The 15,309-nt window shown below is 47.3% G+C and overlaps 1 protein-coding gene across 1 annotated transcript in view; it reads right to left on the bottom strand.

The window, feature by feature from the left end:
- Positions 1 to 15,309, bottom strand: part of CACNA1B (calcium voltage-gated channel subunit alpha1 B) — a 308,079-nt gene that overhangs the window by 234,922 nt on the left and 57,848 nt on the right. The window contains exons 4-6 of the mRNA XM_064290825.1: positions 7,081 to 7,172; positions 5,462 to 5,614; positions 3,350 to 3,540 (exon numbers count right to left, since the gene is read on the bottom strand). Coding sequence (XP_064146895.1) covers positions 3,350 to 3,540; positions 5,462 to 5,614; positions 7,081 to 7,172 — 436 coding nt within the window. The remainder of the gene's footprint in view (positions 1 to 3,349; positions 3,541 to 5,461; positions 5,615 to 7,080; positions 7,173 to 15,309) is intronic.

Here is a 15,309-nt window from a genome sequence, read left to right as displayed (position 1 = left end):
TTGGTTTGGTCCCTTTAAACATGGTCAGTGGGGGTGATCCTTCCCATACCCCTGGATGCAAATTTGGACAGATCCCAGGCTTTTCCGATCACTCCTGGGTAACAGAAAGTTCTACTGCTACTTTAGTTACGAACAGCATCTCAATCCGGTAATGAAAGTGTACAGTCCCAGCTGGTAATCAAAACCTGTAGCACGTTTTACACTGTGACCCTCCATGCTCCTGAGCTGGCCTGCCGCAGCTGGCCACTTTCACTGAGGAGGGAGGCACAGCCCCTCTTTGCTTCTCCATGCCTAGCATTTTCCTCCTTCCTCAGCTTGCTAATCTGACCCTAACAGTGTCATGCAAGTGGGGGAAAAGAAGAGTGGGAGGGGAGAGTCAAGTTCTTTCTGGTGTGGCACTGCCATGAGACAGTCTCATCTCTGGCCTAATGGGAGCTCACTACTGACTCACAAGGCACTTCCCTGGGTTCTTCAGCGGCCCCATCTGGCACCACCTACTTTGTAAGCCACAGGTGAACCATTTCTCCTCCAGTTGGAAAGTTGCCCCACAGCAGCCAGCTCTTCAGGAGCACATCAGCATAGATGCTCTCTGTTGGACCCCTCGTTTGTCCCAATCAGCTCCACAGCTACAGCTGACCCAGAGGGACGTTCATACACATCTTTCCTCACCCCCAAGCCTCAGGGGTACTCTTGACCTTTCCCTGCCACACTGCTGCAGGTCAACGGTTCCTGCCCCCCAGTCCTCAAGCCTGAGCCAGGTGCAATGACTCTGGCTCTCCAAATTCAGGGAGGTAAATATGTCCAAGTGGGCCTGAAGGTCTGAAGGGCAGTCCGGCCCCCTCTCCAAAGAATCCTCTTCAAAAATCCCCCCAGTCTCCAGCAACAGCCCCTGCTCTGCCCTTGGTGTATCGCCCTCTGGCTTGGCACTCAGTAAACTGTCCAGGGAGCATCCTGTGGCACCTGTGTGCCCAGCTTCTTGGCCTCAGTCAGGCCTCACGTGCCCTCATCCCAAGCAAAGAGGATGTCTTCTAACGGGTCACTTGCTGCCCCCACACACTCCTCTGTTTGGCTCCATCATACTTGCCATTGTTTGGGCCCCTATTTCTCGATACCTCTGCTCACTTAGATGACTGCAGTATGTCTGGCTCAAACCATGCTATTTTCAATTGCCTCAGGTGCATCCGAAAGCTGGACAACAAAAAAGTGAGACTGAAGAAGAATTTACACATTTGAATCGTGATGTTGGCAAAGAGTGTGAATATATCATGGACTGTCAAAAGAATGAACAAATCTGTCTTAGAGGAAGTACAGTCAGAATGATCCCTTGAAGGGAGGATGGCAAGAATTCGTTTCACATACTTTGGACATGTTATCAAGAGGGACCAATCACTAGAGGAGGACATTATGCTTGGTAAAGTAGAGGGTCAGCAAAAAAAAGACAGACCCTCAATGAGATGGACTGACACAGTGACTGCAACAATGGACTCAAACATAGCAATGATTGTGAGGATGGCACAGGACTGGGCAACACTTTGTTCTGTTATACAAACGCTTGCTATGAGTCGGAGATGACTCAACATACCTAACAACAACAACAGCCTGCTCACTACTGCATAGGACCATCTATAAGAGAGCCTTGCCCATGTGGGTCCTGTGGAAGTCTGTGTCCATGGCCTCCCTGACTGGGGCTCTCCTGTCCCCGCCCAGGTGCACAGACCCGGACAGGGCAGCCTGAGTTGCCTGCAGGCTTGGCCAACCCAGTGGGCCCTGAGAGCTATGCAGATCTGGTCATGCAGACGTGTTCAGGTGGGGCTGACAAGAATGTGGCCAGCTCAAAACTATTTTTAGTGTCTGTCTTTGTGGAAAATGTTCCTTGATCAGCTGTGTGTAGAGAATAACCAAGCTTCTCATCCCTGCCTTTGTCCCCAGTCTCTGTTCTCTTGATCAGACAAAGCCTGTCAACAGACACAACTACTACTCCGGGGAAGAATTCTGGTTCAATGGACCCTAGCCAGCTGTACCTTAACTTCTCATCTGCTGCAGACCTACAGGGGTGGCTCAGCTCCCCAGCATCTACCAAGCCCCTGTGGGATGCCCAGTCATGGCCTACCTGGGGCCTATGAACCCATGGAGAAGGTGCAGGGCAAAGGCCCTGTCTTTCCTCCCCTCCCATCCACCATAAAGCCACAATCACTCAGGGTGCACAGAGGCAGGGACAGAGGCACAGGGTCCCCAAGCCCCACCCTCTGCATATATCCAGACAGCCTGCAGGTGACAGCACCTTAAACTCCAGGCCACCAGCATGAGAGCAGAACACACCCTGGCTACCGAACAGGTGCCAGTCCACCAGCTACACCTTCCTGACCTTCCTAAGATCCTATTTACTTGCACCTTTCTCCTCCTCCCAAAGCCCAAAGACAATCGCTTAGTTGTCCTCATGCCCTGCAGCTCCCTGGACACTGCATAGGAGAATACAGCAGTGGGGGGCTTCATCAGAAAAAAGGAGACTGAGTCTTCTCAGGAGTCTATGGTGGGGTGGGAGATGGGCCACCAGGCACCTCCCCAAGGGTCTCATACTCAACCTCATCATGGCCACCTGCGGAGACTGGCCAGCAACCCAGTGAAACCAGGAGACCAGAGAGGGCACAGCCACAGACAGGCTGCTGTGAGCAGAGTCTTGCACGATGGAGCTTTCCTGTGTCTCAGCTCACAGCAGCCCGGAATCCCTGCTGCTCCATGCCCACCCTCCCCAGGTACCTTGGAATGATGAGACCTAACAGCACACTGTGCCTGGACCGCACACCAGGAGACCCATAGTGCTGCACGACCAGTGCAGCCTTAGGCCCCTGGGCAAGTAGATCAGTTGCTCCATATCCTAGTTCCATCATCATCTGTACAACAGGTTCTCGAGAGGACTGAACAAGTGGCCACGTACACAACAGTCACACAGGCCTAACGTGGAGCCAGCTAGTCGTGCCTGTGTGCCGCCGTGGGTGGTGCCATCTTCCCCAGGGCATTTTCCCGTCCTCCAATCCTCAGCCCTCAGCTTCACTTTCAGCAGGGAGGCTGCCCCAGAGACTGAGGTCTAGAGCTGGAGTTGAGACTGACATGGGTGGAGGTCTGCCAGGTGCCAAGCAAGAGTGAGTACCCCCAAGGCCACAAGGGGAAAAATCAGGGACAGATGGCAAGTGGGGCTAATGGGAGATCCCAAGGTGGAGCCATTTGAAAGGAGGAGCCATGACTTTATCCTAAGATGAAGGACAGAGGCTGGGGTTGGACAAAGGAGGGGCCCCAAGGCAGTGGCCCTACACTCTAGGCTCATCCCAGCCAAAGCCCAGATGACACTCACGTTGTAGAGGATGTCAGTCCAGCCCTCCATGGTGATGCACTGGAACACCGTCAGGACAGCAAACAAGATGTTGTCAAAGTTGGTGATGCCAAAGTTGGGCCCCGGCCAATACTCCCGGCACTCCATGTCTTCCTCACACAGCCGGGCCGGGGCCTCCTTGCCACAGGGGAAGTCTCCCACAGGCTCTGCATCTGTAAGGAGAAGACCCAAGCCCAGACCTGAACACAGACACTCTCCAAGCTCTCCAGTCCACAGTAGGCCCCGGATCTGCAGACTTGTTTCAGGTTGCAGGAACCAGGCACCCAGGAAAACCCCCTTGGCCTCCCGCCACACCTCCTGCATCTGCTCCAGCTCTCTCCTCCTTCCCAGAACCTCTCTCTGCACCAGAGCTCTGGACCTGCCCTCACAGGAGCTGTAAGACAACCTCTCCCTCTCTACTGGAACCTGCCCATCTTCAAACATGCTTAGGCTGTTTTCCTCTTAAAATCAAAACCAACACACTCCTGAGCCCCACTTCTTCCTGCCACTGCCACCCTGATATCTCCTCTCCATCACTACCTACCTACCAGCCTGGTTCTTCTGGCCTGAAGATAGGACTGTCACTTGAGACAGCAAGACCTTGGCCCAGCCCTAAACTGGGCTTAGCTGCTGGACAGTCCAGGTGCTTGTCACCAGCCCAACCCAGAGCTAACCCAGCAGGTGCCCAGAGGATGGTCTGGGGGCCCAGGCCTCACTGGGCTGCCCCCTCAGAGGGGCTCTGCTGCTACTGACCCACAAGCCCACACAGAGTAGAAAGGAGATACCAGGGAGCCACTCCAACTTCCAGACCAAAGTGGCAAGCAGCACCCTGCTTTCAAAAAACTCGGCAAAAGGGTAGAAAAATATTTTGAAAACAATACATCTATAACGACACATGAAAAATCCCTCTTATCAACATAAGAGAAGTTGAAGAATTTCTAGGGTAGAAAGCAAATATTCCCAGGCTTACAGGGCAAAACTGCCAACATGTTTATTCTACTCCCCTCCAGATGTCTTGGTAAGAAGCTTATAAAGTAGCCTGTGAAGTCATAGTTTTTCTACTTGTAGACAAGTGCATTTTCTGTGAATAATGACACTTTTATTTCTCCTTCCCAGTTCTGGAAACGATTTTTCTCTTTTTCTTGTCTCACAACACTGGCTATGACCACAAATGCTACTGGTGCAGAAGTGACCGTGTGGGTCCCTGTTTTGGTCTTGACTTTAAAGGGAAAGCTTCTCAAGTCTTATAATTAAGTACGACGTTTGCAGAAAATTTTAGGGTGTATAAGAAGGTTCCCTTTTATTTCTAGTTTGATAAAAAGTTTTCTTTTTTTTATCGTGAATGATTTAAAATACAGTGAAAGCTTTTTTTCTGCCTCTATTGAGATGATCATATAAGTTTTCTCTTTTAATCTGTTTGTAGCTCAAGCCAAAAATCAGGGTCATCCTTAACTCTCTTCTTTCTCTTACACTCCATTCACATACAATCTCCCTGGAAATCCTGTTGGCTGTATCTAAGAAATATATCCAGAACTTGACCCATTCTGACCATCTCCACCACAAAACCCCAGCCCCAGCCCCCACCATCTCTCCCCTGGATTGTGATATTCTCCAAATTATTCCTACTTCGATCTTTGCCTCCCTATAGCTTCTCTCCTCAGAGCAGCCAGAGAACCCAGAGACTGTCACCCCCCGCTCAAAGCCATCCATCCTCTCTCAGTCCCCTCAGAGCAGGACTGTGAAGCCCATGTGATTATGCCTCTGTCCTGGTCCTCCTCACCATCAGCTCTGCACTGACGTTCACTGCGCCAAGCCTCTCGGGCTGACAGCAACACTCCTCCCTCTCACTCATTCACACATCCATTCAGTTGTCACCTCAGTAGAGGTGACCTCACCCAAGTTTCTATTTCAAATATTCCTTTTGTATCCTTCTTAGAGCTTGCCACAATCTGACCTTACTTTATGTGTTTGTTTATTTTTTGTTTGTCAGGGCATTTCCTATGTCCCCTGCAGGACTGTCCCTAAAGCAGTGCCTGTCTGCCAGGTACAGGAGTCTGTGGTCACCCAAGACCAAGGAGGGGCTGCTATGCCTACCTGTGCTATTGGGGAAACAGGCCTTATGGAATTTTCCCATGTAGAACTCGAGGCCGATGATGGCAAACATGAGGATGGCGAAGAAGAGAAGCAGCCCAATCTGCAGGAGCGGGACCATAGCCTTCATGATGGACTTGAGCACCACCTGCAAACCTTGTCAAAAGCAGGCAGGACAGCAGTCAACAAGCAGAGGAGTGGAAGAGAGGGAGGGTGGGTAGAACAGCAGAGCCTGGGCAGAGTGAGAGCTTCGAGGGCAAGGGAGACCTAAGAGCCCGCAAAGTGAAGAGTGGGCGGTGGTGAGCACAAGTCCTGGGAAAGGAGGACAGATAGTGGGCAGAGCTGAAAATCCTCGGTGGGCCAAACCCAGGGTTCTGAGAGAGGTTGGCTGTGCAGTGTCTCAGTATGTGGAGGGAAAGGAGTGGGGTGTCCAAGCACGAAGTCCAGAGGGGACTGTGGGCTGGTAGACTAGGGAGGGCTCAGGGTGCAGCAAGAACAGGGGATCTGGGGAGAGAAACGGAGGGGATCACGAGGCGGAAGAGCAGGGGATTCTGGGAAAGGAGAGCAGGGGATAGTGAAGAGGAAAATCAGGGATCCAAAGGGAAAATAGTAGGGGATGTTGAGGGGGAAGTTCAGGGAATGCTGAGGGGGAAGAACGGAGGATGTTAAGGGGTGAGAGCAGGGGATCCTGTGGGGAAGAACAGAGGATACTACGGTAGAAGAGCAGGGACTCCTGAAGGAGAAGAGCAGGGGATTCTGAGGGGGAAAAGCAGGGAATCCTGAGGGGAAGAGCATGGGATCCTGAGGGGGAAAAGTAGGGGATTCTGGGAGGGAAGAGCAGGAGATCCTGGAAGTAAGTCAGGGTATCTGGAGACCCAGCTTCGTGGGGAGAGTGAGGCAGAAGGATGTGTCCCCCTAAGTGCTGAAATCTCATCACTGTTCCCCCTCCAGTTTGCCCCAGCTCTTGGGTACTGGACTGGCAGGGCCCAGGTCTTCCTCACAATGTCCCCAGAGGGACACAGCACGAGCTTCCTGCTCTCCTAGGCTTTTATGTAAACCTGAAACCAAACTTCCACTGTACTGGACAACCATGACCCAGGATGGTCCCTGGTGCTCAGGTCATCCCAGCCATCCTCCCGCCCTCTCATTGGCTCCTTGAGCTGCACAGTCCAGGAGCATGTCTAAAGGCTGGTCTCAGTTTCAGAAGCCCTACTAACCCTGAGCCAAGACAGGCAGCCCTTTGGATGTTTTCTCAGGACTCCTGCCACTTCCGCCTTGGTCCATCCCTCCTTTGTTCTTTTACCCCAGAGGAAAGATCAAGACCTGGAAGTACAGCAAAGTGCGTGAAGAAGAGAAGAGCTTCCGTCTAGGGAAGCCAAGTCAGGGCAAAATAACAGGGCCACCCTCAGGCCCTTATGGGAAAATGGGACAGACTGGAAAATGCCTCCTTCTCCCTCCTTCCACCTGGTCCCTGTGATCAAAAGCAGCAAGCTCAGAGTTCACCAAAGCAAAGGGCCTACCAGCCATGGTGTGTCTGTGTGTCTGTGTGTCTGTGTGTGTGTGTGTGGATGGGGGGGCCAGTGTTTGAGGCAGTTGGGTCTGACTGCCTTTGCTGGACTCACTCGGAATTCCAGACACCAGCTTCAGGGGCCTTAACACACGCACAGCTCGCAGTGTCCGCAGGTCGAAGTCAGTGCCAGCTGTGGTCAGGATCCTGCCAGAAACAGGAGAGGACGGAAGTGAGGGCTTCACCATTGAGTCAGGAAGAGATCACACTCCTTCCCCCACCCATGTGTGTTCTCCCCAGAGCAAGAATACCATCATGCCTGTGTGCCCCACTGTCCCCTGTCTGAGCACAAGGCAAAGGGAGGCTAAATTCAGACCCCTTACCAGGACACATTGACAACGGCATCTTACCCGCATGGATGCTCCCAGTTGAAAGGCACTGCTTCTAAAAAGGCACTTAGCCCAAGCCTGATCCATGAGTCCAAACTAAACCCAACTGCACTCCAAGCAGCGTCCTGAGAAGTGGTGGTGAGTGGGGGCAGAAGCAGGATAGAGCCTGAAAGACTCCTGAACATCACCACATATCACCCTTCCATGCCCTGCCTCAGTAGGACAGGAAAATGTGAGGCTGGGAAGGTGGAGTAAAGGGTTCAGAGGACTCAGGCAAACCATGCCCATCAGTTCCATTCTCATAAAAACAGACTTTAATGCCTCCCATCATGCAGTATAATGGATTGCTTTTATATGGCCATGGTCTCATAACTCCCACCAAATGATTGGGTGGGACTATGCCAATAAGTTGCTTGTGGCCCACCAAGGGGATTAGACAGCTTGCTAATAATGCAAACAAGGTGCATGGCACCCTTGTGGGGGTGGGACCATGCAAATAAGATGTATGGAACCCTAACAAGGGATTGGGCAGTTTTGCCACTCTGTTAAGATTAACATGAGCCATCCCAGAAGCAGAAAAGGGGGACCTCACTACCACTGAAAAGAAGAGCCAGGCATGGAGCGTCTTCTCTGGACACGAGGTTCCTGTGCTGAGAACCTCCTAGACCCAGAAGACAGAGATAGCTGTAACGTTGGAGACCACATGAGATGGCGAGAAGCAGTGGCAGAGAAACAGTGGCAGCAGAACCAGGAGATCAACGCGAGATGGCACAGTGGGTTTCCTGGGCCACAGAGCAAGGTGGTTACAGTAGGCTTGCCAACAAACAGAGCAGAGCAGCTGAGTACCTTCAGGCAGGATACTTGTTGGTAGAGTAGGGTGCTTCCGGGCCCTTATTGGCGAAGCCAAAGAGCTTCGTAACATTTGCCTGAGTTGGACAGATGCCAGGTCAAGGGTCCCAGAGGTCAAGGGAGAAGCTTGCCTGCAGACACAGCCGAGGAGCTATCCTGACCAAAGAATTGTATCTTGAGTTGTTCCTGATCCTGAATTGTAAACTGTTACTTTCTTAATAAAATCCATAATTGTGAGTACGGTCTGCGAGTTCTGTATGGCCATTACAATGAATTATGCAACCCAGCAGAGAAGTATAGTGCCATGGGAAGGACGGCTGGTGTCAGAATTGGGGAGAAGATTGGAGGGTGGAGGTATGTTTGATCTCCACCTCTCAGGGATCAGCCTTGGGCTGATGATGATAGTGATTTTATATCCTCCCCCTTGTGAATTTACACGAGGAGACTGGATGACACTATCACCATGCCATTTTTAAACATTAAAAAAAAATAAAACAAAACTCCCTTGACCCCACCCATCTCCCACCGCAGCCCATTTTTCTGCTCCCCTCACATCAAAACTCATGGTGTCAAATACTAGGGAAGTCAGCATAACTTCTCCTAGGCAAGGTCATGGAAGCTCTATAGACACACCCAAACTCCCTGAGGGACCAAATTACAGAGCTGAGGGCTGTGGGAACTAAGGTCTCAAGGAAACATCTAGCTCAATTGGCATAACACTACTTTATAAAGAAAATTTTCTACATTCTACTTTGGTGAGTAGCGTTAAGAGCTTGTGAGTGGCCATCTAAGATACTTCACTGGTCTCACCCCATCTGGAGCAACGGAGAGTAAAGAAAACCAAAGATGCAAGGGAAAGGTTAGTCCAAAGGGCTAATGGACCACAACTACCACAGTCTCCACCAAACTGAGCCCAGCACAACTAGATGGTGCCTGGCTACTAACACCGACTGTTCTGACAGGGATCACAACAGAGGGTCCCGCACAGAGCTGGAGAAAAATGTAGAACAAAATTCTAACTCATACACACACAAAAAAAAGATCAGACTTACTGGTCCGACAGAGGCTGGAGAAACCCCAAGAATATGGCCCCCGGACACCCTTATAGCTTAGTAATGAAGTCACTCCTGAGGTTCACCCTTCAGTCAAAGATTAGACAGGCCTATAAAACAAAATGAGATTAAAGGGGCACGCCAACCCAGGGGCAAGGACGGGAAGGCAGGAGGGGACAGGAAAGCTGGTAATGGGGAATACTAGGTGGAGAAGGGAAGAGTGTTGACATGTCGTGGGGTTGGCAACCAATGTCACAAAACAGTATCTGTATTAATTGTTTAATGAGAAACTAGTTTGCTCTGTAAATCTTCATCTAAAGTACAATTAAAAAAGTAAATAAAAAACTCATGGTGTCCACTTCTTCACTTTTCAGTTCTCTTTAGCCTTCTCCAACTAGGTTCTTGCCTGCCACTCCAGCGAAATGCTCTGATCAAGCCTTTCTCTCACCAGCTCCAATGATCAAATCTCCTTTATAAGAAGTTTCTTCTCTTGCCCTCATTTCAACACTCTCTTGTTTTCTTCCTAATTCTCTGGGGGCTCTTTCTCAGTCTCACTTGCTAGCTTTGCCTCCTCTACAAGACTCAAACATTGGGTGCCACAGGGACCACTCCATGTGTCATCTCCTAATAACTTTAAATACCATCGTGTGCCTATTACTCCCAAATTTACATCTGTAACCCCAGCCTGGAGCTCCCAGCTCAAAGATCCAACTCCCTTTTTAGCATTTCCACTCAAATAACAAAAAAGCATATCAAACCTGAGGTAACTAAAGAACTCATGATTCTCACTCTCAATATGCTGTTTCCCCAGTGTTCCTACTCTCAGTAAATCGTTGTTTAAGCCAAAACCAAGACTCTGTCCCTGACTCCTCTCTCTCATACTGCACGTCCAACTTGCCCACAATTCTGGGATCTACCTTTAAAATACACCCACGACTCCTGGTGAAAAGAGTTTTGTGCTTCCTGCTGTAAATACATGGCAGCGAGAGGTAAAATGTGAGGTGGAGTTGGGGACAAAAAATAAGATAAATCTCTCAGAGAAAAATAAATGAAGGGTAACAAGAAATTCCCCTATTCAAATCCAAATGCCACAGCACATGAGGAAAGCCAGTGCTGAGAGATATTCAATAGTCAATTATTAGAAGATGAATTAAGTTCATATGAAATTACATTATGAAGCAAAAATGGGTAGATGTAAAGAATGAGCTAGAAGTCTTGTGAGTAAACAAATAATATGTTTCAGAACTCAATAATATATGATACAAAGTATAGACTGATGGTCTCAACACCTCTTTAAAGACCTCTTTAAAGTGTTGAAAAGTGAAGATGCCACCTTGAGGACTAAGGTGCGCCTGACCCAAGCCATGGTATTTTCAATCACCTCATATGCATGCAAAAGCTGGACAATTGGTAAGGAAGACCAAAGAAGAATTGACGCCTTTGAACTGTGGTGTTGGCAAAGAATATAGAATATACCATGGCCTGCCAAAAGAATGAACAAATCTGTCTTGGAAGAACTACAACCAGAATGCTCCTTAGAAGCAAGGCTGGCGAGACTACGTCTCACATACTTGGGACATGTTATCTGGAGGAATCAGTCCCTGGAGAAGGACATCACAGTTGGTAAAGTAGAGGGTCAGAGAAAAAAAGGAAGGCCCTCAGTGAGATGGTTTGACACAGTGGCAGCAACAACAGGCTCAAGCATCGCAACGACTGTGAGGGTGGCGCAGGACAAGGCAGTGTTTTGTACTGTTGTCCATGAGGTCGCTATGAGTCAGAAACAACTTGACGGCACCTAAAAACAATAGACTGGAAACCCAGTTTTAGAGTGCTAATGACGTAAAACACAGTATGAAGGCTAGTACTAAGGAATTCACTGGTAACTATCAGAAAAACAAGGGAAAAAATTGAAAGAGCAGTTAAGTGACAAGGAGGATAGGTCAGAGACTCCAGCACACATCAAAACTGAGTTCCAGAAGGAAAATACAGGGAATGGTGAGGAAGAAACATTTGAAGATATAACAGAGGAGAAATTTCCAGAATAAAAGACAGGAGTTCTCAGATTTAAAGATTAAAAATACCAATCAGATAAATAACTTGGATCCACAATCAACACCCGTTGAAGCAGCAGTCAAGAAATCAAATGATGTATTGCTTAGGGCAAATCTGCCACAAAAGACCTCTTGTAAAGTGTTGAAAAGCAAAGATGTCATTCTGAGGACTAAGATGTCCTGTCCTAAGCCATGGTATTTTCAATTGCCTCATATGCATGAGAAAGCTGAACAACGAATAAGGAAGACCGAAAAAGAATTGATGACTTTGAATTACGGTGTTGGTGAAGGACACTGAATATACGTGGACTGCCAGAAGAACAAGCAAGTCTGTCTTAGAAGAAGTACAGCCAGAGTGCTCCCTGGAAGCAAGGATGTTGAGACTTTGTCTCACGTAGTTTGGACATGTTATCAGGAGGGACCAGTCCCTGGAGAAGGACATCATGCTTGGTAAAAAAGAGGAAGACTCTCAACGAGATAGAGTGACACAGTGGCTACAACAATGGGCTCAAACATAGCAACAATTGCGAGGATGGAACAGGACCCGGCAGCGTTTCCTTCTGTGGTGCACACGGTTACTATAAGTCAGAATCAACTCAACAGCCCCTAACAACAACAACAACAACAACAACAACAACAACAACAGACTCCATAGCTAGAAAAACTATGAGGAATGACAGACCATCAAGCATAAAAATAAAATCTTAAAAGCTACTAGAAAGAAAAGACAAAATATCTAGAAAAGAAGAATTAAAAAGAGGACTTAACCTCAGCAAAAATATGCTAGAAAAAAACTAAGTAATGCATTCAAAGCCCAGCAAGAAAAGAGCTGTCACCTTAGAACTTTATATCCAGCTAAAGTGTCAGTGACAACTGAGGATAAAATAACACACTTTCGAGCATAAAATAAGTCATCACCCCAGACCTTCAGCAAACCGTAAACTTAAAACATCAAGAAAATTAAATCCAAAGGGAATGCATAAAATACAAGAAATAGTTAAATTTAATTAACCACTGTCTTTTAAAAAGTTATATTCAGTTTTTAGTGTGATATTTTTTGCATGTAAAACTATAGCCTAGGCGACAATGAAAATATTTACAGAAGGGGTTGTTCCACGTGTAATTACAGCAAACTGCAGTAGAGAGAGTAAATCACTCTTCATTATGCTTGACCCAAACCCAGTGAACCAGTGCCGTTGAGTCGATTCCGGCTCATAGTGACCCTATAGGACAGAGTAGAACTGCCCCGTAGAGTTTCCAAGAAGCGCCTGGTGGATTCGAACTGCTGACCCTTTGGTTAGCAGCCGTAGCACTTAACCACCAAGCAACCAGGGTTTCCTATGCTTGACTAGGGGATGGCAAACCTATTCTGTTAAGGATCAGATAGTAAACATTTAGGCATTGCAGGTCACGCAGTTTCTGTGGGAACTACTCAACTCTGTAGCTGTAGCATAAAAACAACCATAGATATATGTAAATGAAAGGGCAGGGCTGTTTTCCAATAGAATTTCATTTCCAAACACAGGCAGTGGCCAGATGGGTAGTAGTTTGCCACGCCCTGTGTTAGACAAACAAATAACGTATATGTTGTTGTTAGGTGCCCTCAAGTCAGTTCCAACTCACAGTGAGCCCAGTTAAAACAGAACAAAACATTGCCCAGTCCTGCACCATCCACACAATTGTTGTTATGCTTCAGCCCACTGTTGCAGCCGCTGTGTCAATCCATCTCATTGAGTGTCTTCCTCTTTTTCTCTGACCCTCTACTTTACCAACATGATGTCCTTCTCCAGGGACTGATCCCTCCATCAGTATGTCCCAAAGTATGTGACATGTAGACTCATCATCTTTGCTTCTAAGAAGCATTCTGGTTGTGCTTCTTCTAAGACAGATTTGTTCTTTTTTTTTTTTTTTGCAGACCATGGTATATTCACTATTCTTCATCAGCACCACAATTCGAAGGTGTCAATTCTTCTTCGGTCTTCCTTATGCTCCAGCTTTTAGCAGGCATATGAGGCAATTGGGTCAGGCACACATTAGTCTTCAAGGTGACAACTTTGATTTTCAATACTTTAAAGAGGTCTTTCACAGCAGATTTGCCCAATGCAATGTGTCTTTAGATTTCTCGACTCCTGATTTCATGAGCGTTGACTATGGATCCAAGTAAAATGAAATCCTTTACAACTGCAGTCTTTTCTCCATTTATCATGATGTTGCTTATTGGTCCATTTGTGACAATTTCTGTTTTCTTTATGTTGAGGTGTAATCCATACTGAAGGCTGTGGTCTTTGATCTTCAACAGTAAGTGCTTCAAGTTCTCATCACTTTCAGCAAGCATGGTTGTGTTAACCTCATAACACAGGTTGTTAATGAGTCTTCCTCCAATCCTGATGCCCATTCTTCTTCATATAGTCCAGCTTCTCAGGTTATTTGCTCATCATACGGATTGAATAACTACAGTGAAAGGATACAACCCTGACACGTACCTTTCCTGACTTTTAACCACGCGGTACCCCCGTGTTCTGTTTGAACAACTGCCTCTTGATATATGTACAGATTCCTCATGAGAACAATTAACAGTTCTGTAATTTCCATTCTTTGAAATGTTATCCATAATTTATTATGATCCAGACAGTTGAATGCCTTTGCATAGTCAATAAGACACAGGTAAACATCTTTCTAGTATTCTCTGCTTTCAGCCAGGATCCATCTGACATCACCAATGTTATCCCTGATTCCACGTCCTCTTCTGAATCCAGCTTGAATTTCTGGCAGTTCCCTGTCAGTATACTGCTGCGGCTGCTCTTGAATGATTTTCAGTAAAATCTTACTTGCATGTGATATTAATGATGATGTTGTTGTTAGGTACCGTCAAGTCGGTTCCGACTCATAGCGACCCCAGGCACAACAGAACAAAACACTACCCGGTCCTGCGCCATCCTCACAATAGTTGTTATGCTTGAGCTCATTGTTGCAGCCACTGTGTCAATCCACCTCGTTGAGGGTCTTCCTTTTTTCCGCTGACCCTGTACTTTGCCAAGTATGATGTCCTCCTCCAGGGGCTGATCCCTCCTGACAACATGTTCAAAGTATGTAAGATGCAGTCTCACCATCCTTGCTTCTAAGGAGCATTCTGGTTGTACTTCTTCTAAAACAGATGTGTTTGTTCTTTTGGCAGTCCACGGTATATTCAGTATTCTTCACCAACACCACAATTCAAAGGCATCAATTCTTCTTCGGTCTTCCTTATTCACTGTCCAGCTTTCAAATGCATATGATACGATTGAAATACCATGGCTTGGGTCAGGCGCACCTTAGTCCTCAAGGTGACATCTGTGCTTTTCAACACATTAAAGAGTTCCTTTGCAGCAGATTTACCCAATGCAAGGCGTCGTTTGATTTCTTGGCTGCTGCTTCCATGGCTGTTGATTGTGGATCCAAGTAAAATGAAATCCTTGACAACTTCAACCTTTTTTCCGTTTATCATGATGCTGCTCATTGGTCGATTTGTGACAATTTCTGTTTTGTTTACGTTGAGGCGTAATTCATACTGAAGGCTGTGCTCTTTGATCTTCATTATTAAGTGTTTCAAGTCCCTTCCACTTTCAGCAAGTGAGGTTGTATCATTGCATAACGCAGGTCGTTAATGAGTCTTCCTCCAATCCTGATGCCCTGTTCTCCTTTGTATAGTCCAGCTTCTTGGGTTATTTGCTCAGCCTACAGATTGAGTAGGTATGGTGAAAGGATACAACCCTGATGCACACATTTCCTGAATTTAAACTAATCAGTATCCCCTTGTTCTGTCCGAACAACTGTCTCTTGATCTATGTAAAGGTTCCTCATGAGCACAATTAAGTGTTCTGGAATTCCCATTCTTCACAATGTTATCCATAATTTGTTATGAGCCACACAGTCAAATGCCTTTGCATAGACGATAAAACACAGCTAAACATCCTTCTGGTATTTTCTGCTTTTAGCCAGGATCCATCTGACATTAGCAATGATA

The sequence above is a fragment of the Loxodonta africana genome, chromosome 9 (assembly GCF_030014295.1).
Source record: "Loxodonta africana isolate mLoxAfr1 chromosome 9, mLoxAfr1.hap2, whole genome shotgun sequence".
NCBI classification, from domain to species: Eukaryota; Metazoa; Chordata; class Mammalia; order Proboscidea; family Elephantidae; genus Loxodonta; species Loxodonta africana.
The sequence above is the reverse complement of the archived record's forward strand: the minus strand, read 5'-3'. Positions and strand labels throughout refer to the sequence as shown.